Source organism: Thamnophis elegans, chromosome Z (genome assembly GCF_009769535.1).
Source record: "Thamnophis elegans isolate rThaEle1 chromosome Z, rThaEle1.pri, whole genome shotgun sequence".
In the NCBI taxonomy this organism is placed as follows: domain Eukaryota; kingdom Metazoa; phylum Chordata; class Lepidosauria; order Squamata; family Colubridae; genus Thamnophis; species Thamnophis elegans.
In genome coordinates, this window is record NC_045558.1 from 81,861,711 (window position 1) to 81,881,409 (window position 19,699).

Here is a 19,699-nt window from a genome sequence, read left to right on the forward strand (position 1 = left end):
CGAGATGTCTTCTTATCTCTTTTGGTGTCGATCACGCCATTCCAGTCACCCAATAATATACAAGACTCAAAGTCCCACTGTACTAATTTAGCATGGAGATTTCTATAAAATCCATCTTGTTGTTGATTAGGAGCATAAATTCCCAAAAGTAACGTCTTTTTCCCTTCTAAGATTAAATCTAATGCAATATATCTTCCAAAGGGATCTGCTTCAATTAGCTCAGCTTTAATGTCTTTTCTTAAGTATACTACTATGCCGTTTTTCTTTTCCATGGCTGAGGTCGCAAAATGTTGGCCCAGCTTGGGGTTAAACAAATATTTTTGATCGGTTGATTTGATATGAGTTTCTTGCAAACAAATTATGTCATTCTTAAACTGTTTGAGATAATGAAATATTTTCTTTCTTTTCTGTGGAGAGTTCAGTCTGTTAACATTCCATGTCAAAATCTTAGTTGTCATTTTTGGTTGCCTGAAGCTTTTTTAGAGCCTCCCGCAAGGCCTGTCTCACCTTTGGTTTGGCTCCTCCCACAGCTTCTGAGCTTGTTGCAGTAGCTCCTTGATCAGTGGCCAACGATTGTTGAGATTGTTGCATAGTAGCTTGTTTATCCGTTTGTCTGGTGGTCATACGGTTGGATCTTTTTTCCTTGACTCCTTGCCCTTCCGGGAGAGGGAGATGATACATTTTATCTGATGGTTGTGTGGTTTGCTGTTTATCTTGTTCGTCTCGTGGTTTTTCACCATATCCCGAAGATTCAGGGTATCCCATCTTCAGAATCTTATGATAGAAATCACGAGCTTTCCATACAGAACTGAGACGATATCTTTGTTTGTCCATTGTAACTATAATACCGAATGGGGCATCCCATCTGTACTGTATCTGATGCTTTCTGAGCTCTTCCACCAGAAAAGCATAATCTCTTCTGGCTCTTAGCATCTGAGGTGGTATTTCTTTCAAAACAATCAGGTCCTGTCCACCAATTTGAAGCTTAGTATTATAAGACTCTTGTAATATCATATTTCTAGATTCTCTTGTAACAAAGTATATTACCACATCTCGGGGAAGTTGCCTTTGTTTTGCTGCCCACGAGTTAACACGAAAAGTCTTGTCAATCTGCCAATCAAAATTGGATCCCGGTTTTCCCACCAGACGGTCAAAAGCTTCAGAAAACATTTGCTTTAAGTTCTCCTGCTTTTCTTCACGCAGCCCCCTCACTCTTAATGCAAGCTCCATCTGCTTATACTGTATCATAATAATTTGTTTTTCAGCATTATCAATTTTTTGTTCCACCACTTCAGTTTTGGATATCAGGTTAGTTTTAGCTTCATTGAGAATTTCTAAATTATCTTCCATTCCAGAAATATATTCTGTTATCACATTTACAATTCCCATCATATTATCATTCATTTTAGTGACCCTAGTATCGAATTTGTCATATAGAACTTCCATCTCATTCCTTATTTCATCTTTGAACTCTCTAAGCATTTCTAGATTCTGTTCTCTGGATTCTCTAAACATTTCTAAGTTCTGTTCTCTGGATTCTTTGAACATTTCCAGGAAAAATTCTTTTGTTAGTACGTCTCCACTAGGGGGCATAGATGGTGGGGGCTGCAACTTTGTGCCAGGTATGGGAGACGTTTTCGGAGGTAATTTCACAGAGGTTGATTTGGATGCCATTGTATTTTGGTTTTAATTATTTATTCTAAATTGCTAATCCACTGTGCTATTTGGAGAAAAAGAAATTCCTCCCCCCCCCCTTTTTTTTTTACAAAGGGTTTTACGGAGGGTTTCAAAAGAGAAAGTCCGTTTGGAATGTTTGGAATGTCTCTGTATCAACAACAAAGAGTCTTTGAAGGCTTTAAGGGAGTAGGTCTAATTAGATTATAAGAAGTTATTCCTTTGATTCTGTACCAGGAAGCCGGAGATAACAAATGCAGAAGCTGTAAACGCCATTTTGAAGACAATTAAACAAAAGAGATTTTTATAACGTTGAAGCTGGTATTTCAGATAGGGAAAAATTTTAAAGTTCACAAGTTTGGTCTTTGCTCGTATTGATTTTCAATAGTCTGTTTTCTAAAGATTGTCCTAAGGGGGAGGGGTTCCTGTCTTGTGCTGTAAATAACAGCTGCGAAGTTCAGGTCGGAGTTGAATGACTCAGCTTTGGGTTGATCCTCCCTCTCCGTCCACAGCCCAAAAACAAACAAACTGTGAACTTCAAAGAAGATTCTTACCAGCTGAGATTCCTCACTGCTTTTTTCTTGTCTGAAAAAAGAGTTATCTTCTTGATATTGAGTAGATAACGAACCAGAACTCTGGGGGCAGCTCTGTTAAGCTGCCGACGGCAACAGGTCCTTCCCCGGAAGTCCAACAATCATCATTCTTAATGGGAATTAGAATTGATAAATTTACTAATCAGTGTTTTAAAAAATCAATGCCAAATATTTATGCTGCAAATAGTTAGACTGTCTAGACTCTGAAAACAATTTAGGCCTGGAAGATGTATAGCTAGTCCTAAATTATAATCGCTGTTCGAAAAATACACCTGTGTGTCTAATTCAGCCCAGCTGACATAATTTGCAGTTTCTAGGACTTCATTTTTAGGGACAATTGATGGGAAACGCTTAATGGGCGTTTCTTTTTATCTTTCATATACAAGTTGTATGTTAATATTAGTCTGAGAAAATTGGAAAATAGCTTTTTTTTAATATATATGACTTCAGACAAGGTTGTTTCTGAAGTGGGGACCTTAATTTCCATAAAAGTTCTGTGCATTTATCTTCAGATTCAATAGACTTAACTGGATCTTTGGTTAATTGCAAAGGGTAAAACTACATTCTGCCAACTGTGAAAAAAAGTCTTAGCATATTTTTGCTTCAGATATCATTTCTTCCCAAATCATAGTTTTATGGATTAGAAATTTATTATGTTAGTCAAGATTTTTTTTCCTGGCTGGGCCTTTCTTGATGATTATTCAAATTATCTCTAGGGTCTTTTCATTTATTGAAACTGAGGAAGGTTTTTTCATTCATAGTTTTAATAAAGGCATTTGTCCCTTTGCTGAAGTGGTCTAGAGCAGAGAACCACTGATGCGCTTTTTCCATGCCAGAAAACATTTTTACTGTAGGTCTAATGAAAAAACGAATCATAAAGAAAACTGTAGAAGTTACACTTTATTTCATTTGTATTTTAAAATTACATCTATTGTGTGTGTGTTTCTTTTAGCAACAAATACCATAGGACATCTTCAAACAATATTGATCACCTTTTGCTGAATTTAACTTTATGTGAAATCATGGTCTCACTAGCAAATACTTCAACACTGCCTACGGATGCCCATTGGCTGGACTTGATTAGAAAGTTTGTGATAGAAACTCTTCAGGATGGTTGTAAATTAATCAGTAAGCAGCTGAACAAATTGCTCAGAGTGACTTGGAGACTTTTAGAAATCCAGCTAAACAAAGGTAAGATGATATGAATATATGCTGCACTGCAGTCGCCCAAACTTTGGTGCTTGAGAAATTTCACTAGCTTATTTATTCTGGAAACCCAAGAGGCATTTCTAGAACATAGATAGCTACAAGATTGAGCAAATCTCCTGTTTCAAATACTTGTGGGTGATCCTTTACTTTGCTGGGAGTAGGAAAGCCCAAAGAGACTGTTGTTGAAAATCCACAAATGAGATCATTTGTCATCCTTAAATATATTAAGGGAAGACGTTGTCGCTACATACCGTCTGCTCAAATTATTGAACTCAAGCCAATAACACAACTTCTTTATAATGCCCAGCTAAACCCTTTTCCAATTTTGCACCATTAGAATTTAAACATTCCAAGTTTTTAAAATTAACTCTTCAAATCTCTAATTGTGTGTCTAATGCTACCTTCTGTCTACAGACAAGTTTCATGGAATTTTAGGATGGACTGGATGGCTATATTCAGTTATTGTCTAAGAGTCCCCCCCCCCCCTTTAAGAGTAATGATTTTCGGTATGTGTGGAAGCAGGCAGTGGCAACTGAAATATCTTTGGACTTCTCTGAGATCTTCTACTCAGTATTGGTTATGATCATGCCGAAACCTTTATTAAATAATGTTTGAATGAATGTTTGAATGTTTATTATACTTGTATGCCGCCCTATTACATACGGACTCAGGGCGGCTAACAAGCAAGTGGGGAAGGGGGAGATACAAAAAACGAACAAGACAAAAAAACAAGATACAAGATACAGATTAAAAACTTCACCACAATCGCAACCATTCAAGTGGGGCTGGGAACTCATCAGCCACAGGCCTGCCGGAACAGCCAGGTCTTGACGGCTTTGCGGAAAGTGAAGGGTGGTGAGGGTCCGAATCTCCACGGGGAGATCGTTCCAGAGGGCCGGAGCAGCCACAGAGAAGGCCCTCCCCTGGGGGGTCAACAGTCGACATTGGCTAGCTGATGGTATCCGGAGGAGGCCTAATCTGTGGGATCTAATTGGTCGTAGGGAGGTAATTGGCAGGAGGCGGTCTCTCAAGTACCCAGGTCCGATACCATGTAGGGCTTTAAAAGTGACGACTAGCACCTTGAAGCGCGTCCGGAGACCAACAGGTAGCCAGTGCAGCTCGCGGAGGATAGGTGTAATGTGGGTGTACCGAGGTGCACCCACAATTGCTCGCGTGGCTGCATTCTGTACAAGCTGAAGTCTCCGAATGCTCTTCAAGGGCTGCCCCATGTAGAGCGCATTACAGTAGTCCAGTCTTGAGGTCACAAGGGCGTGAGTGACTGTTCTGAGAGCCTCCCGGTTCAAGTAGGGACGCAATTGGTGCACCAGGGGAACCTGGGCAAATGTCCCCCTGGTCACAGCCGACAAATGATGTTCTAAAGTCAGCTGTGGGTCCAGGAGGACTCCCAAATTGCGAACCCTGTCTGAGGGGCGTAAAATTTGACCCCCCCCAGCCTGAGAGATGGAGTACAGAGCCAATCTTTGGGAGGGAAAAACACAAGCCACTCGGGATTGAGTGCAAGCTTGTTCACACCCATCCAGACCCTGACAGCCTCCAGGCACTGACACATCACTTCAACCGCTTCACTGAGTTGGCACGGGGCGGACAAATACAGCTGTGTATTGTCCGCGTATTGATGGTACTTTATCCCATGCCAACGAATGATCTCACCCAGCGGCTTCATGTAGATGTTAAACAGGAGAGGGGACAGGACCGAACCCTGCGGCACCCCATACTTAAGGGGCCTAGGGCTCGACCTCTGCCCACCCACCAACACCGACTGCGACCTACGTCAGAGAGGTAGGAGGAGAACCACCGAAGAACGGTGCCTCCCACTCCCACCTCACGTAACCGCCGCAGAAGGATACCATGGTCGATGGTATCGAAGGCCGCTGAGAGGTCAAGGAGTACTAGGATGGAGGCATGGCCTCCAGAGATCATCAATCAGTGTGACCAAAGCAGTTTCCGTGCAGTAGCCAGGCCTGAATCTGGACTGAAAGGAGTCCAGATAATCGGTTTCATCCAAGGACCGCCGGAGTTGAGAGGCCACCACTTTCTCAACAACCTTCCCAACAAAGGGGAGGTTGGAGACTGGACGATAGTTACTTAAAATGGCTGGATCCAGAGATGGCTTCTTCAGGAGGGGTCTCACCACTGCCGCCTTTAAAAGGGGTGGGAAGGCTCCCTCCCGAAGAGAGGTGGCCACTATCGTCTGGATTCAGCCCCGTGTCACCTCCCTGCTGTTCGCGACCAGCCAGGAGGGGCTCGGGTCCAGTACACAAGTGGAGGTACTCACCGCTCCCATGGCCTTGTCCACTTCCTCAGGCGTGACAAGTTGAAAATCAATTCATAAATTCTACTCAAGACCCTCCCCCGGTACCTCAGCTGGCTCTGAGCAATTGGAGTCCAGGTCTGTCCGAATCCGAGCGACTTTATCCGCTAGAAACTGAACAAATTCCTCAGCCCTACCTTGCAAGGGATCACCCGCATCCCTCCCTCTCAAGAGGGAGCGGGTTATTCTAAACAAGGCGGCTGGGCGCGATTCAGCAGACGCAATCAGAGTGGCAAAATGTATACTTTTTGACGCCCGTATTGCCACGAGATAGGCTCTGATATAGGCTCTCATCAGTGCTCGGTCTGACTCAGACTTACTGGCCCTCCAGCGGCGCTCTAGGCATCTTTTTTGGCGTTTCATCTCCCGGAGTTCCTCGGTGAACCAAGGAGCTCTCCTGGATCCGCTGCCTCGGAGAGGCTGTAAAGGCGCAATCCGGTTTAGAGCCTCCACCGCCGCTGAGTTCCAAGCAGCAACGAGGGTCTCCACCGGACTGTGGACGAGAGTATCAGGTATAACACCAAGCGCCGTCTGAAAACCCAGAACCACCTAATCGGTTCCTCCTCCCTGCAGTGGGGGATTGGCCTCCGAAAGTCAAGCCTCAGTAGGAAGTGGTCCGACCATGACAGGGGCATGATCTCAGTACCCCTCAAACCAAGATCATGACTCCATTGCTCCTCCAACATTGAGGGTGTGACCCGCTGAGTGAGTCGGCCCTGAATTACTTGGGTCAAGTCCATGGCTGTCATGGAAGCCATGAACTCCTGCGCTCCATCAGAGTACCTGCTGAGCGAAGGCAAATTGAAGTCCCCCAGCACCATAAGCTTGGGGAACTCAACTGCCAGCTTGGCTACTGACTCGAGGAGCGAGGGGAGCCCACATGCCCAATGTGTAGCATGCATGGAGCACCAAATGGTTCCAGTTAGGATCCCAAACTTTATTGCTAGAAAATCCAGCAATTACCCTGTCCTCCTTGTGCATGCCTAACTATACTTGAGGTATTTAAACAAAAAAGGGCTTTTACTCTGGTATGATGTTCTTCCCCTCAGTTTTCTTTGAAGGTCAATGCAGGAAGATTCTTTCCAGAGAGACAATACCTTGTAACTGGGGACACAAAAATAACAGTGTATGCTTTCCCTGTGCCTGTATTGCAGAGATATTCATATTAGTCTCATCTTACTACTACTATATAAATAGCAAGGCTGCAAAGGACAGTTTTACACCATCCAGTTGCTTTCAGATATCAAACGTGCTACGTAGAATGTTGCCAGATTTTGTACAGCAAGCAACACTCAAAATTAGTTGGATGAGGGTCTGTGTTATAAATTAGACTTAGTGAATACTTAGTTCATAGTGTACTTTGTTACATGATACAGTCTTCCACACATTAAACTACTGTATTTTTCAGAGTATGACACACCCCTTTCCCTCAAAAAAGAGGCTGAAAATCTAGGTGTGTCATTTTTTGCCTCCTGAAACCCCGCCCCTTCACCAAAATGGCCATACATAGCCTTTAGGAGGCTTCCAGAGTGCTCCTGGGGCTGGGGAGGGCAGAAATGAGTAAAAAATGGACTATTTTTTGCTCAGTTTTGCCCCTCCAGTCCCCAAAAGCACTCTATAAGCTGCCTAAAGGCTATTCATGCCCCTTAAAAAAAACAGGCCTGTTTTCACAAAAATGGGCCATTTTTGCCTCTTTAAAATCTTGGTGCGTCTTATTCTCTGGTGCGTCTTATACTCCAAAAAATATGGTATGTACATCTAATGTTTCTAGTCTGTCTTTCAGATGTTTAGATTTTTGCTTCTTATATATACATTTAGGTTTCAATTTATATATTGTTATATCACCTAGGTCTCTTTCTGGCTTAGTGCACTGGCAGAAGTGTTGGTGGTGGCGGGGGGGGGGGAGAGCAGATGTTTCGCATGTGTGTGCCATTTTCACAGGTGGAACTTTGTGCGCTTGTATGCACACATTCACCCACCACTTCCACAGCTGGTTTCCAATGGGCTGTGGCCCGGCATTGGGCCATGGTCCAGGGATTGAGAAAGTTTGCTTTAATGAATGTACCACATCTAATTTATGCTGGTCTATAACCATAATAAAGATTTGGTTTATTTTATTTGGTTATGTACAGTTATAATGCCAATATTTCATAATAATAAAAATCATGCAGGGGTTGGAAAGAAATTTGGATCTCATTTAGTTCAATTACTTAGTGTACTATACTTTTCTTGATAGATGGCTGTATAACCTGTTTAAACATTTTCAGTGGATTATCCACCATATGCCAAGGCAATTCTGTTTAACAGCTCTTATTGTTAGGAGATTTTTTGATGTTTATAGGAAATGTACTTTCTTGTAATCTAAACCCATTGTTTCTTGCCATGTCTTCTGCACAATGGATTTTTAGGTAACATCAAGACAGATAAGATATTTATCTTGTGCTGAAATGTAGTCTTTTTTCCTTCCTTTCAGACCCCTTATTAATTTCAGGTAGTTCTTGACTAACAGCCATATTGGGACTGGACTCAGTTGTTGAACAAAATGGTTGTTAAATGAAATGTCACATGACTGCTTTGCTCAACTACCACAACCCTGGCATTCCTGGTTGTAGTTGTTAACTAATCTTGGGGATTTTCACTCTCTAAGTTAAGAGGCAGCACGGTCAGGTAAGGAGTGCAGGATGCCTTGAGGGTAGTGGAGATCTTGGGAGTAAATATCTCTTCACTCTTGCCTGCTGAAATCCAAGCAGGATTTTCAATCCCTGAGCAGAGAGACACTCGTGTGCAGCCTTTGCCGATCTCCTTGGGCCTCCTCCCAAGAGATCTCATGCTTTAAGAAGGTAAGGTTCTTCCTTACCATTCTGCCTCTCTGCTTAGGAGTTGAAAATCTTCCCTCCTGAAATCCAAGCAGGATTTTCTCTCCCTAAGCAGACATAAACTATTTGTATTTGTATTTATTTGTATTTTATTGGTCTTGTATGCCGCCCACTCCCGAAGGACTCCGGGCGGCTTACAATAAACAAAGGAAGGGGATAAATAGACAAATAGACAAACAACAATTTAAAATACACGACATTCATAATTACACTGGGGCTGGCTATTTCAACAGCCCCCAAGCCTGTCGGAGCAGCCAGATCTTAGTGGCTTTGCGGAAGGCCGGGAGAGTAGTAAGGGTCCGGATCTCCACGGGGAGCTCATTCCAGAGGGCTGGAGCTGCAACAGAGAAGGGTCTCCCTGGGGAGTCGCCAGCCGACATTGGCTGGCAGATGGGATCCGGAGGAGGCCTAGTCTGTGCAATCTGATCGGTCTGTGGGAGGTAATTGGCAGGAGGCGGTCTCTCAGGTCAGATGCCATGTAGGGCTTTATAAGTAACGACTAGCACCTTGAAGCGAGACCGGAGACTAATGGGTAGCCAGTGCAGCTCGTGGAGGATAGGTGTAACGTGGGTGTACCTGGGTGCACCCACGATTGCTCGAGCGGATGCATTCTGGACTAGCTGAAGTCTTCGAACACTCTTCAAGGGCAGCCCCATGTAGAGTGTGTTACAGTAATCCAGTCTTGAGGTCACAAGGGCATGAGTGACTGTCTGAAGGGCCTCCTGATCCAGGTAGGGTCGCAATTGGTGCACCAGGCTAACCTGGGCAAAGGTCCCCCTGGTCACAGCTGACAAATGGTGTTCTAAAGTCAGCTGGGGATCCAGGAGGACTCCCAAATTGCGAACCCTCTCTGAGGGGCATATAATTTCACCCCCCAGCCTGAGAGATGGAATACTTGGCCAATCTTTGGGAGGGAACATCAGTAGCCACTCGGTCTTGTCTGGATTGAGTGCCAACTTGTTTACTCCCATCCAGACCCTAACAGCCTCCAGGCACTGGCACATCACTTCTACTGCTTCGCTGAGTTGGCACGGGGCGGACAGATACAACTGCGTATCGTCCGCATATTGGTGGTACTTAATCCCGTGCCGGCGTATGATCTCACCCAGCGGCTTCATGTAGATGTTAAATAGGAGACGGGACAGGACCGAACCCTGCGGCACCCCATAATTGAGGGGCCTAGGGGTCGACCTCTGCCCTCCGACCAACATACCATGGATACCATGGTGGATGGTATTGAAGGCTGTTGAGAGGTCAAGGAGCACAAGGATAGAGAGGTGACCCCTATCCCTGGCTCGCCAGAGATCATCAATCAGCGCGACCAAAGCAGTTTCCGTGCTGTAACCAGACCTGAAACCTGACTGAAAGGGATCCAGATAATCGGTTTCATCCAAGGACCGTCGGAGTTGAGAGGCCACCACTTTCTCAACAACCTTCCCAACAAAGGGCAGGTTGGAGACTGGACGATAGTTGCTCAAAATGGCTGGGTCCAGAGATGGTTTCTTCAGGAGGGGTCTCACCACCGCATCCTTTAGGAGGAGCGGGAAAATTCCCTCCCGGAGAGAGGTGTTAACTATCGTGCAGATCCAGCCACGTGTCACCTCCCTGCTGGTCGAGACCAGCCAGGAGGGGTATGGGTCCAGTATACAGGTGGAGGCACTCACCGCTCCCATGGCCTTGTCCACTTCCTCAGGAGAGACAAGTTGAAACTCAATCCATGAAATATGCTCAAGACCTTCCCCCGGTACCTCGGCTGGTACCGTGCAATTGGAGTCCAGCTCTGTCCGAATCCGAGCGACTTTATCCGTTAAATACTGAATAAATTCCTCAGCTCTACCTTGTAAAGGGTCATCCGCATCCCTCCCTTTCAAGAGGGAGCGGGTTATTCTAAACAAGGTGGCTGGGCGCGATTCAGCGGATGCAATAAGGGCGGCAAAATGCAAACATTTCGCCGCCCGTATTGCCACGAGATAGGCTCTGATAAAGGCTCTCATCAGTGCTCGGTCTGACTCAGATTTACTGGCCCTCCAGCGGCGCTCTAGGCATCTCTTTTGGCGCTTCATCTCCCGGAGTTCCTCGGTGAACCAAGGGGCCCTCCTGGATCCGCTGCCTCGGAGAGTTCGCAAAGGCGCAATCCAGTTTAGAGCCCTCGCCGCTGCTGTATTCCAGGCAGCGACTAAGGACTCCACCGGATTGTGGACGAGAGTGTCAGGTATTTCTCCAAGCGCTGTCTGAAATCCCGTAGGGTCCATCGGGCGCCTGGGGCGGAACCACCTAATCAGTTCCCCCTCCCTACAGTGGGGGATTGGTTTCCGAAAGTCAAGCCTCAGTAGGAAGTGATCAGACATGACAAGGGCAAGGTCTTAATGCCCTTCAACTCTAGATCACGTCTCCACTGCTCCGAGAGGAATATGAGGTCAAGCGTGTGACCCGCTGAATGAGTCAAACCCCGAATTACTTGGGTCAAGTCCATGGCTGTCATGGAAGCCATGAACTCCTGTGCCCCGTCAGAGTGTTCACCAAGTGTAGGCAGGTTGAAATCCCCCAGAACCATAAGCCTGGGGAACTCTACCGCCAACTCGGCTACTGACTCGGGGAGCGAGGGGAGGGCTGTTGCTGTTGGGAGGTAGGTACGTTAGCAACAAACCCACTTGACCTCCAAGGTCCAACTTCATCAGCAGGGACTCACACCCGACAAGCTCCGGAGCAAGGATCCTACAAGGAACTAAAGACCTTCGGACAATGACCGCCACTCCCCCACCCCTTCCCTGGGGTCGAGGCTGATGAAGCACCTGAAATCCTTCTGGGCACATTTCAGTGAGGGGGACTCCTCCCTCCGGGCCCAGCCAGGTTTCAGTAATACATGCCAGGTCTGCCCCCTCGTCTAAAATTAGGTCCCGGACGAGGGGAGCTTTGTGGACCACAGACCTGGCATTAGCAACAACAGCCTGAGACCAGGGCCCTGACAGTTCTCGCCATCTGGCCCTGGAGTGGAACTAGCAGGGCCGGAAGGAGGGATCTCTGTGACATAGTGAACCCTCCTTCCCCGGTAATGGCTAGCCCTGAAGTTCCCGTCGTACCTGCCTCTCCCCATAGTGACCGTAATGCTCCGGCCCATCCCCGCACCCATAGACCCATATCCCCTCCTGCAGCCTCCGCTCCATCCAGCAGGCGATTTATGTCACACATTCCGGGACGGGAGGTAGCCTGGGCCCCCTACCACTTCTGCAATAGCACTCAGTGGAGGAGGCACCAGGCTGTACTCTCAATCCTCTCATACATACACAGCCACTCATCCATGCATTCCCCACGTAAGTCAATTAAAACACAAAAAATACAGCAATAATGAAGTTAAAAAGTGGGTACAGACATAACCAGGCATACCATTCACACCGCATTCCTAAAATTTGTGGAGCACTGTGGAAGTGTAGTTTAAAATAGTCAATGGTGCGGGGAGGAAAGGGAGAGCTGCTCCGTCCCTCTCCCTTCCTCCAAGTCCCAACAAACTCATGTGTGGCTTGCACCTGGCTTCCCAGGACCTCCTCTCTGCACTCTGAGGTCCTGCACTCCTTACCTTACTATGCTCTTTCTCAACTTAAAGAATGAAAATTCTACTTGGGTTTTGTCTCTGAGGGCTGGTTGAAAGAGCTTCCTGCCAAAGGATTTCAGCTCCATGCCTGCTTAGATTGCCAAAATTCCAGCAGGCTCAGAACTGAAATTACTGAAATTGATTGATTAAAGGTAAAGTCCTCACTTAATCATGAAAAACCAAATTCACAGGTATAGAATAGGCAGTCCCTGGTTCAACATAGCAATTGTGAAAGAGATTTAGATGTCTTAGTGGATCACAACTTAGGTATGAGCCAGCAATGTTCTGCAGTTGCCAAAATAGCCAATATAGTTGCAATTGCATCAATAGAGATCAAATCAAAACAGCAAGAAGTGATAGTAAAGCCTTACACTGCCCTGGTGAGACCACACTTGGAATACTGCTTCCAATTATGGTCATCGCAATAATGTATGTATGTATGTATGTATGTATGTATGTATGTATGTATGTATGTATGTTTGTTTGTTTGTTTGTTTGTTTGTTTGTTGAGGCCTTAGAAACAGTGCAGAGAAGAGCAATAAAGATCATAAGGGATCTGTAGGCTAAATTGTATGATAAATGGCTAAGGGAAGTAGGTATGTCTAGCCCAAAGAAGAGAAAACTTAGGGAGACATGAAAGCAGTCTTCCAATATTTGAAGGACTATGGCAGAAAAGAGTGTCAATTTACTCCCCATAGCACCCTTAGACAAGGACAAGAAGTAATGGATAGGAGACAGGTACAGATCTGCCCATGTCTCAGTGCATTGAATTGCATATGTCACATTGCTCAGTTTATGTCTGGTGTTTTATCCTTGGGATGGACAAGCGTGTATCTTAGTGTATTCTTAGATTTAAATTTTACATGTATATTGTGTTGGTTGAAAATTCACTTGAGCTTTTCAAATATTCCTGCAACATATTGAATTACAATGTTGCTAGGTTTATTCTCTTCTTTCTCTGAAATGGAGATGCTCCTGGTTTTTTTCTCAATTTGATAAAGACCCAGTTAGGATAATTAAAAGTTCTGAGGGATTCATTGATCTGTTTTAGTTCTTTTTCTTATTCCTCTTTATTGGCAGGCAAACTTTCAGCCCAGTGGTGTAGGATTATGATCATTTCCATTTTGTGCTCCAGTGTGAAAATCAAAATCTAAATACTGATCTTTGTGTGAATTTTCTGTAAACTTCATTGTTGAGGCCTTTGTCTTCCTTAATATGATTTTCTTGGATGAAAAGCGAAACATTTTTAAAGGAAAAAAAAAACCTAAGAAAGAAAGTCCAGTTGTCTTTTGGAAAATACACATTTGGGACAATATAAATTTTAACTTAAAAAAATGATAGAGAAATTAATAGAAATGTGAAAAAGAAAAAGGTTTCTGTTTTTAACAACAGTTATAAGTAAATTTGTATTTTACCTTCTTTGTCTAAAGTTTATATCAAACTATCCTTATGGTAATCTATCCTTTCTAATCATCCTTTTCATAAACCATCTGTTTGTTCTTTCAGCAAAAAGTCCAAAAGGGATTTCCAGTTACTAATAAATGTAATAGTTTATCTTTCTCTAAGCAAACAAGTTAATTTTGTCATCTTTGCTAGTTCTGTCATTTTCACCAAGCATTCTACTGTTAATGAGTGTTTCATAATATTTCCATTTTTGCACATATAATTGACTTTCAGCATGTATTAAAAATTTCATGGCTTTTTTAGTTCTCCAGTAATTGTAACAAATTTAATTCTTTCAATTGATTTTTAATTTTTGAATTTTTTTGCACCATAATACATATTTGAACCCATAATTTTCCAGCTTATTTTAAGTCCATCAGCCATGAAAAAATGACTCTTTTTGTTGTGCACATTTTCAACATGTATAATGTACTATTATATATTTTAGATAATTTTCTGAAGTCATATACCAATCTTTTCAACCATGTAATTTCCCATTGTCCCAACAATAGTTATGTCAGAAATGCATATCCCATTTAACAGTAGACTTTTTCATGTATTTACTTATTTTAAATTCCAACAAGATGCATTTTGGCAAGTTACATGTTCATTTTTGTACATAATTCAATTTTACATTATCTCTTCTGTTGCTCAGTATCAAATGTCTTGTTTTTTATATTGAATCTTTCTCTCAACTGGGTATACCATTGAAAATTTTATCCATCTGCAACCTTAATTTCTCTTGATTTCATATTACATTGTCCATGCTATTGTTCTAACAACTCTTGATAGGTTAACTATGTCTCATTACCTGCTTTTTCTTGCTATTATTGTGCTTCTTGTGCTAAGAATTATAAGGCATTAGATTCTAATATCTAATGTAGATTTTTTTCCTGCTAAATATAAAGAAAGTACAGTATCATTACTGATTTTTATCTTTATCCTCTTATTTAGCAGCAACAGAAACTTTGATGAAAGCAGTCTACACATTTTATCAGCAAAGGAATCTTCCTTTTCCTGTACGTACATTACTTTTGAATTTTTTTGCCAGAGTTTATCAAAAGGAAGAGATGAACCTACATATAAATAGGTAATAATACATATTACTTTCAACACTGTGTCATATAACAGAGAAAATCATTTTTATTGGTTTTTTGTTGAAATTTCCGATACATTTTGCAGCCAATTTGATGTAACTTTGTAAATGCCTTGTTCTTTAAAAGGCTAATGTGGAAGCATGCAGTGATAAACCCACAATATACTTATATATTGTCTGAAACTTTTTAATCCCATTCATCAAATTAATATAATGTCTCTGAAATTCATCCATGAAAATGTTGTGAATTAAGAGCCTATTTTCTGGGCCTCAAAAATATATTCAAATTTGGGTAATGTGCACGTGGTTGTATTATAACTATGAAGTTGCTTACTTGTTATTGTTTTTTTCTTGTGCATTGCAGAAGCCAAAGTAAAGTATTAACTTGCTGGCTGGCTGGTCTGCCTCAACAGCTTGTTCTTCTTGGCTTAAAAAATCCTGAACTTTCAGAGCAATTGATTGGTATTATTTATTCTGCTGCATCTCGGGCGAACAAAGAAATTCTACAGAGTTTACAGGCTGCTGCTCCTATGATATATGGTAATTATTATTTTAATATTCAAGAGCTATACTGGTTACAATCTCTAAACTGCATCAAGAAAAACACTTTGAAAATTGAAACAAGTTAGAAAGGATTTATTCTGTAAGAAGTATTGGGTTCAACTTGCTTTTTCCATTTGGAGCTGTTATTTGAAAGCATAACAATAGACTCAGGATTTTTTTTGATAAAAATTGTAATCTGACTACATTCTTGTAAGATTAGTTTAACACTATATTAAGAGTGTTTTGATAACTTACAATAATTGACTACTTCCACTGTTATCCTAGCCAGAAACTCTCAACTATCTTTGTAGAGGGTTGCCTCTTGCATTTTTGTTTTTTCTCTTTTAACACTTATAATTTGAAGAGCACAATGGCTTATTGGAGCAACTGGGTATGCCAGGTTAAATATATTATGCCCATCAAGGTAGCAGAAAAAGAAGGGAACAAATTGTTGTCCTTTAACAGCTTGTGTCAATGCCTAGTATACTAGTGGTTGCTACAAGGTACAATAGAATACATATCTTTATCTTTATTTTGACAGTTTAAACAATGGTTATTACAAGGTAATAAAAAGCACTGCTTTGCTTTATATTGACATAAACAAGTCTATAGTTATCTGGGTCCTGTTTGTTTATCTGTTTTGAAGATAGGGAAAATATTTCCCTTTTTCCAGGTTTTTGACACTATTTTCAATTATTTTTAATGAATGAAGCTCTGAAATGACCTGTATAAGACTCTTGGTTTTAATTGACTTGATCAACTACTCTCTAGTTTTTTTGTTAGATATTATATGACAACTATTTCATATGAAGTGGAAGTCAAAGAGCTTCTCCTTTTCCCTATCATCTGTTACTACAGGTAATAGCAATAGCACTTAGACTTATATACCATTTCATAGTGCTTTTACAGCCCTCTCTAAGCGATTTACAGAGTCAGCATATTGCCCTGAACAATCTGCGCCTTCATTTTACCCACCTCAGAAGGATGGAAGGCTGAGTCAACCCTGAGCTTGGTGAGATTCGATCTGCCAAATTGCAGGCAGCCGGCAATCAGCAGATGTAGCCTGCAGTACTGCATTCTAACCACTGCGCCACTGCAGCTCTTTGTTTAAAATCCTTTTAAATTGGTAATTGAAACTGGAATTTCCATGGCTAAATAGCATGATCATAAAGCATGACAGCACTTTTAGTTGCTGTTAAAGGAATCCTGTGGCATTGTTAAGTGCAAACATCAGGTGATCACTACTTGTGACCCGCTGGCTTCCCCATTGACTTTGTTTGTGGGAAGTTGGCAAGTCATAAATAGTGATCCCGTCACCACAGATTCTGTGATGTAATTACAAACTGGTTGCCACGTGACTGGATCATGATCTCAATGAGGCCCAGTTGTCACTGAATGAATTGTTGTTAAGTGAGAACTATATCTATTTTCTCCCTGTCTTCTATTTTCCATTTTTTTAAACACTAACTTTTCACCCAACTGAAATCTCTCTGCATTCACAATATGCAATATTGTATCCTTAGCATATCAGTTGTAGTGCAGTTTGATCTAGTTGTTAAGGCACCAGTCTAGAAACCAGGAAAGTGAGAGTTATAAGTCTGCCTTAGTCATGAAAACCAATTAGGTGATTTTGGCAACTAACTCTTTTTCATCGCAACTTAGCTCACAGGGTTGTTTTGGAGAAAACGAGGAGTATTAGATATATTTGCTGATTTCAGTTATTTATAAAAATACTAAAGACAAGAAAAGCAAGAGTTTAAAAGCACTCTATTTTTATTAAATTACAGTTCATTGCTTAGATTTGCTCTATCATTCTTCCCCTGTATTAGTCACCATGAAATAAAGTTCTTTCAGACTCATCTCACAGACAGCAGTTGTCTTCACAAAATCTTGACTTCAACCCAAGAGATAGTACTGTCCGAAGGTATAATTTGTGGTACAGATGTCCATTCAGACAGAACCCCTTACTTATACAACTCAAGGGTACTAGGAGAATTAAGGCTCTCAGATATGAACTTAGTGTTCATCTAGGTAACAGGTTTATGAAGTAGTTCTGCCCTATATATGAGGGAGTTAGTTTCTACGTATTTTGGTGATACCATGTACCCTCATTTATCACTGAAAAGACAAGTGCGTACCACACTTGGATTCAGCCTCCTCTCTGTTTTCATTTTGTGTAATTGAATATTTGATATTTGCCTTTTACTTTCCTGGAGCTTACCTTGAATTCTGATCCTATTACATAATCAACTTGTTTAACCTCTGCTTAATTTTTGATTTGTTGCGTGCTGTTAATTAGAATAATTCATACCCATAATATTCCTGAAGCATGATATCAATAGATATGGGACTTCCACCAGTTTAAAGCAAAATGTTAATCTGATTAAAACTCTTCATTGAGGTTATATTCCCTTAGGAAAAAATGATATAACCTTATTCACTGAAAGTATACCATATGTTTTCATGTTATAAAGTTCTAGGACGAGATTGTGTGTTAATTCAAGGCTTTTTCTAATTGTTTTTGAAAAACTGATGTAAATTTTTTTCAGTTCAGTTGCAGTGTACTTTGTCTTTAACAGAGGACTGTAATCTGCTTATCCAAAATGCTGGATTCTTAGTTTATATTTTATTATAACATAATCTAATATGATATCAAACATCATAATCTGATATCTGCAGGTAACACTTAATTTCTTGAATTTCATAGATCCACTAGATGGCGCAATGGTTCTTCTGCCACCTGAATCCCAGCAACATTTAGTCCAGCTACTTTACTTTGTGCCTCATTTACCAAACGATCTCCTTGCTGCTCTCAGCCGCTGTTGCATTATGGGAAAACTGTCTGTAAAGTTAACCAGCACTCTTATTAGGATACTGCGTATAAGGTAATAAGCCTTTTCTGTTTTCCTGAGTAAACTCAACTAACACATGAAATGAAATCTTGTATATTTTAAGAATATTTTTAGGATTCATTGCACAGTCACCAAATGTTCAGACTGGATTTGGCATTTGGCCATCAAGTTCTTCTCAAGGACCTGGGATAGGCAGATGTCAATGTTTTAATGATGTTATACGTATTGTTGTAGCAATGTTATGGTTTGTTGCATAGTCAGCCAGATGTTCAGATTGGATTTGTCATTTTTGCCTATTTACTCCTTCCCAAGGACTTGGGATAGGCAGCTGTGTATGTTTGATGATATTACTGATAGTGTCACAGGATATAAGCTCTTCCATGTAAAGCTGACTTCTGCAATTGACTGATTGTGAATTCGTCAATGCATATGCCATGATGGCGAACCTATGGCACACATGCCACAGGTGGCATGCAGAGCCTTCTCTGCGGGCACACCAGACTTACAATGGTGTTTCTTCCAATGCATCACTGTTGCTACTTTGTCATGCTGTCTGTGCAATTTTCTTGCAGCAGCTAAACAGGTGTTCTACTGGTTATTTGTCCTCACTATTAGAAAGTTTCTCCTTAATTCCAGGTTGCTTCTCTCCTTGATTAGTTTCTATCCATTGTTTTTTGCCCTGCCCTCTGGTGCTTTGGAAAAATAAATTGATTGTTTCATGTCCCCCTGGTCCTTCTTTTCTCTAGTCTAGCAAACCAAAATCCTGCAATTATTCTTCATATGTTTTAGTCTCCAGTCCTTTAATTATCTTAGTTTTCTCTTCTTTGTACTTTTTCCAAAGTCTCAACATCTTTTTTGTAATGTGGCGACCAAATCTGGATGCAATATTCCTGGTGTGGTCTTACAAAGGCTTTATAAAGAGGTACTAATACTTCACATTATTTTGATTCTATGCCTCTGTTTATACAACCAAGGATTGTATTAACTTTTTTGGCGGCTGCTGCACATTGTTGACTCATGTTTAAGTGATCATCTACTAGGACTTCAAAGTAGATGTTCACAGTTACTGTGTTTGAGTCAGGTTTCGCCTAATCTGTACTTGATTTTCCTGCCCAGTTTTAAAACCTCACTTTTCTCCACATTAAATTTCATTTTGTTGGATAGAGCCTATTGTTCAAGTCTGTCAAGATTTTTTTGGATCCTGAGCTTGTCTTCTGAGGTGTTGACTATTCTTGCCAACTTAGTGTCATCTGCAAATTTGACTTCCTTTTCTATTGCCTCGTCTATAAATCATCATTTATGAAGATATTGAAGAGTATTGGTCCTAAGACAGAACCTTTTAGTACCCCACTGTTTACTTCCCTCCATGTAGGTATAATACCATTAAGGACTACTTGTTGAGTATGGTTTGTCATCTGGTAGTGATGCTGTCCATCCCATATTTTTCTAGCTTGTCAAGAAGTAGGTTGTGGTCTACTTTGTCAAATGCATT

At 41.7% G+C, this 19,699-nt stretch overlaps 1 protein-coding gene across 2 annotated transcripts in view; it reads left to right on the plus strand.

The window, feature by feature from the left end:
• TEX10 (testis expressed 10) overlaps positions 1 to 19,699 on the plus strand; it is a 52,103-nt gene that overhangs the window by 13,410 nt on the left and 18,994 nt on the right. The window contains exons 6-9 of one of the 2 annotated variants that reach the window (XM_032235308.1): positions 3,220 to 3,458; positions 14,671 to 14,806; positions 15,177 to 15,352; positions 18,063 to 18,240. In XM_032235308.1, the coding sequence (XP_032091199.1) occupies positions 3,220 to 3,458; positions 14,671 to 14,806; positions 15,177 to 15,352; positions 18,063 to 18,240 (729 nt within the window). The remainder of the gene's footprint in view (positions 1 to 3,219; positions 3,459 to 14,670; positions 14,807 to 15,176; positions 15,353 to 18,062; positions 18,241 to 19,699) is intronic. The other variant, XM_032235309.1, reaches the window with a different exon arrangement.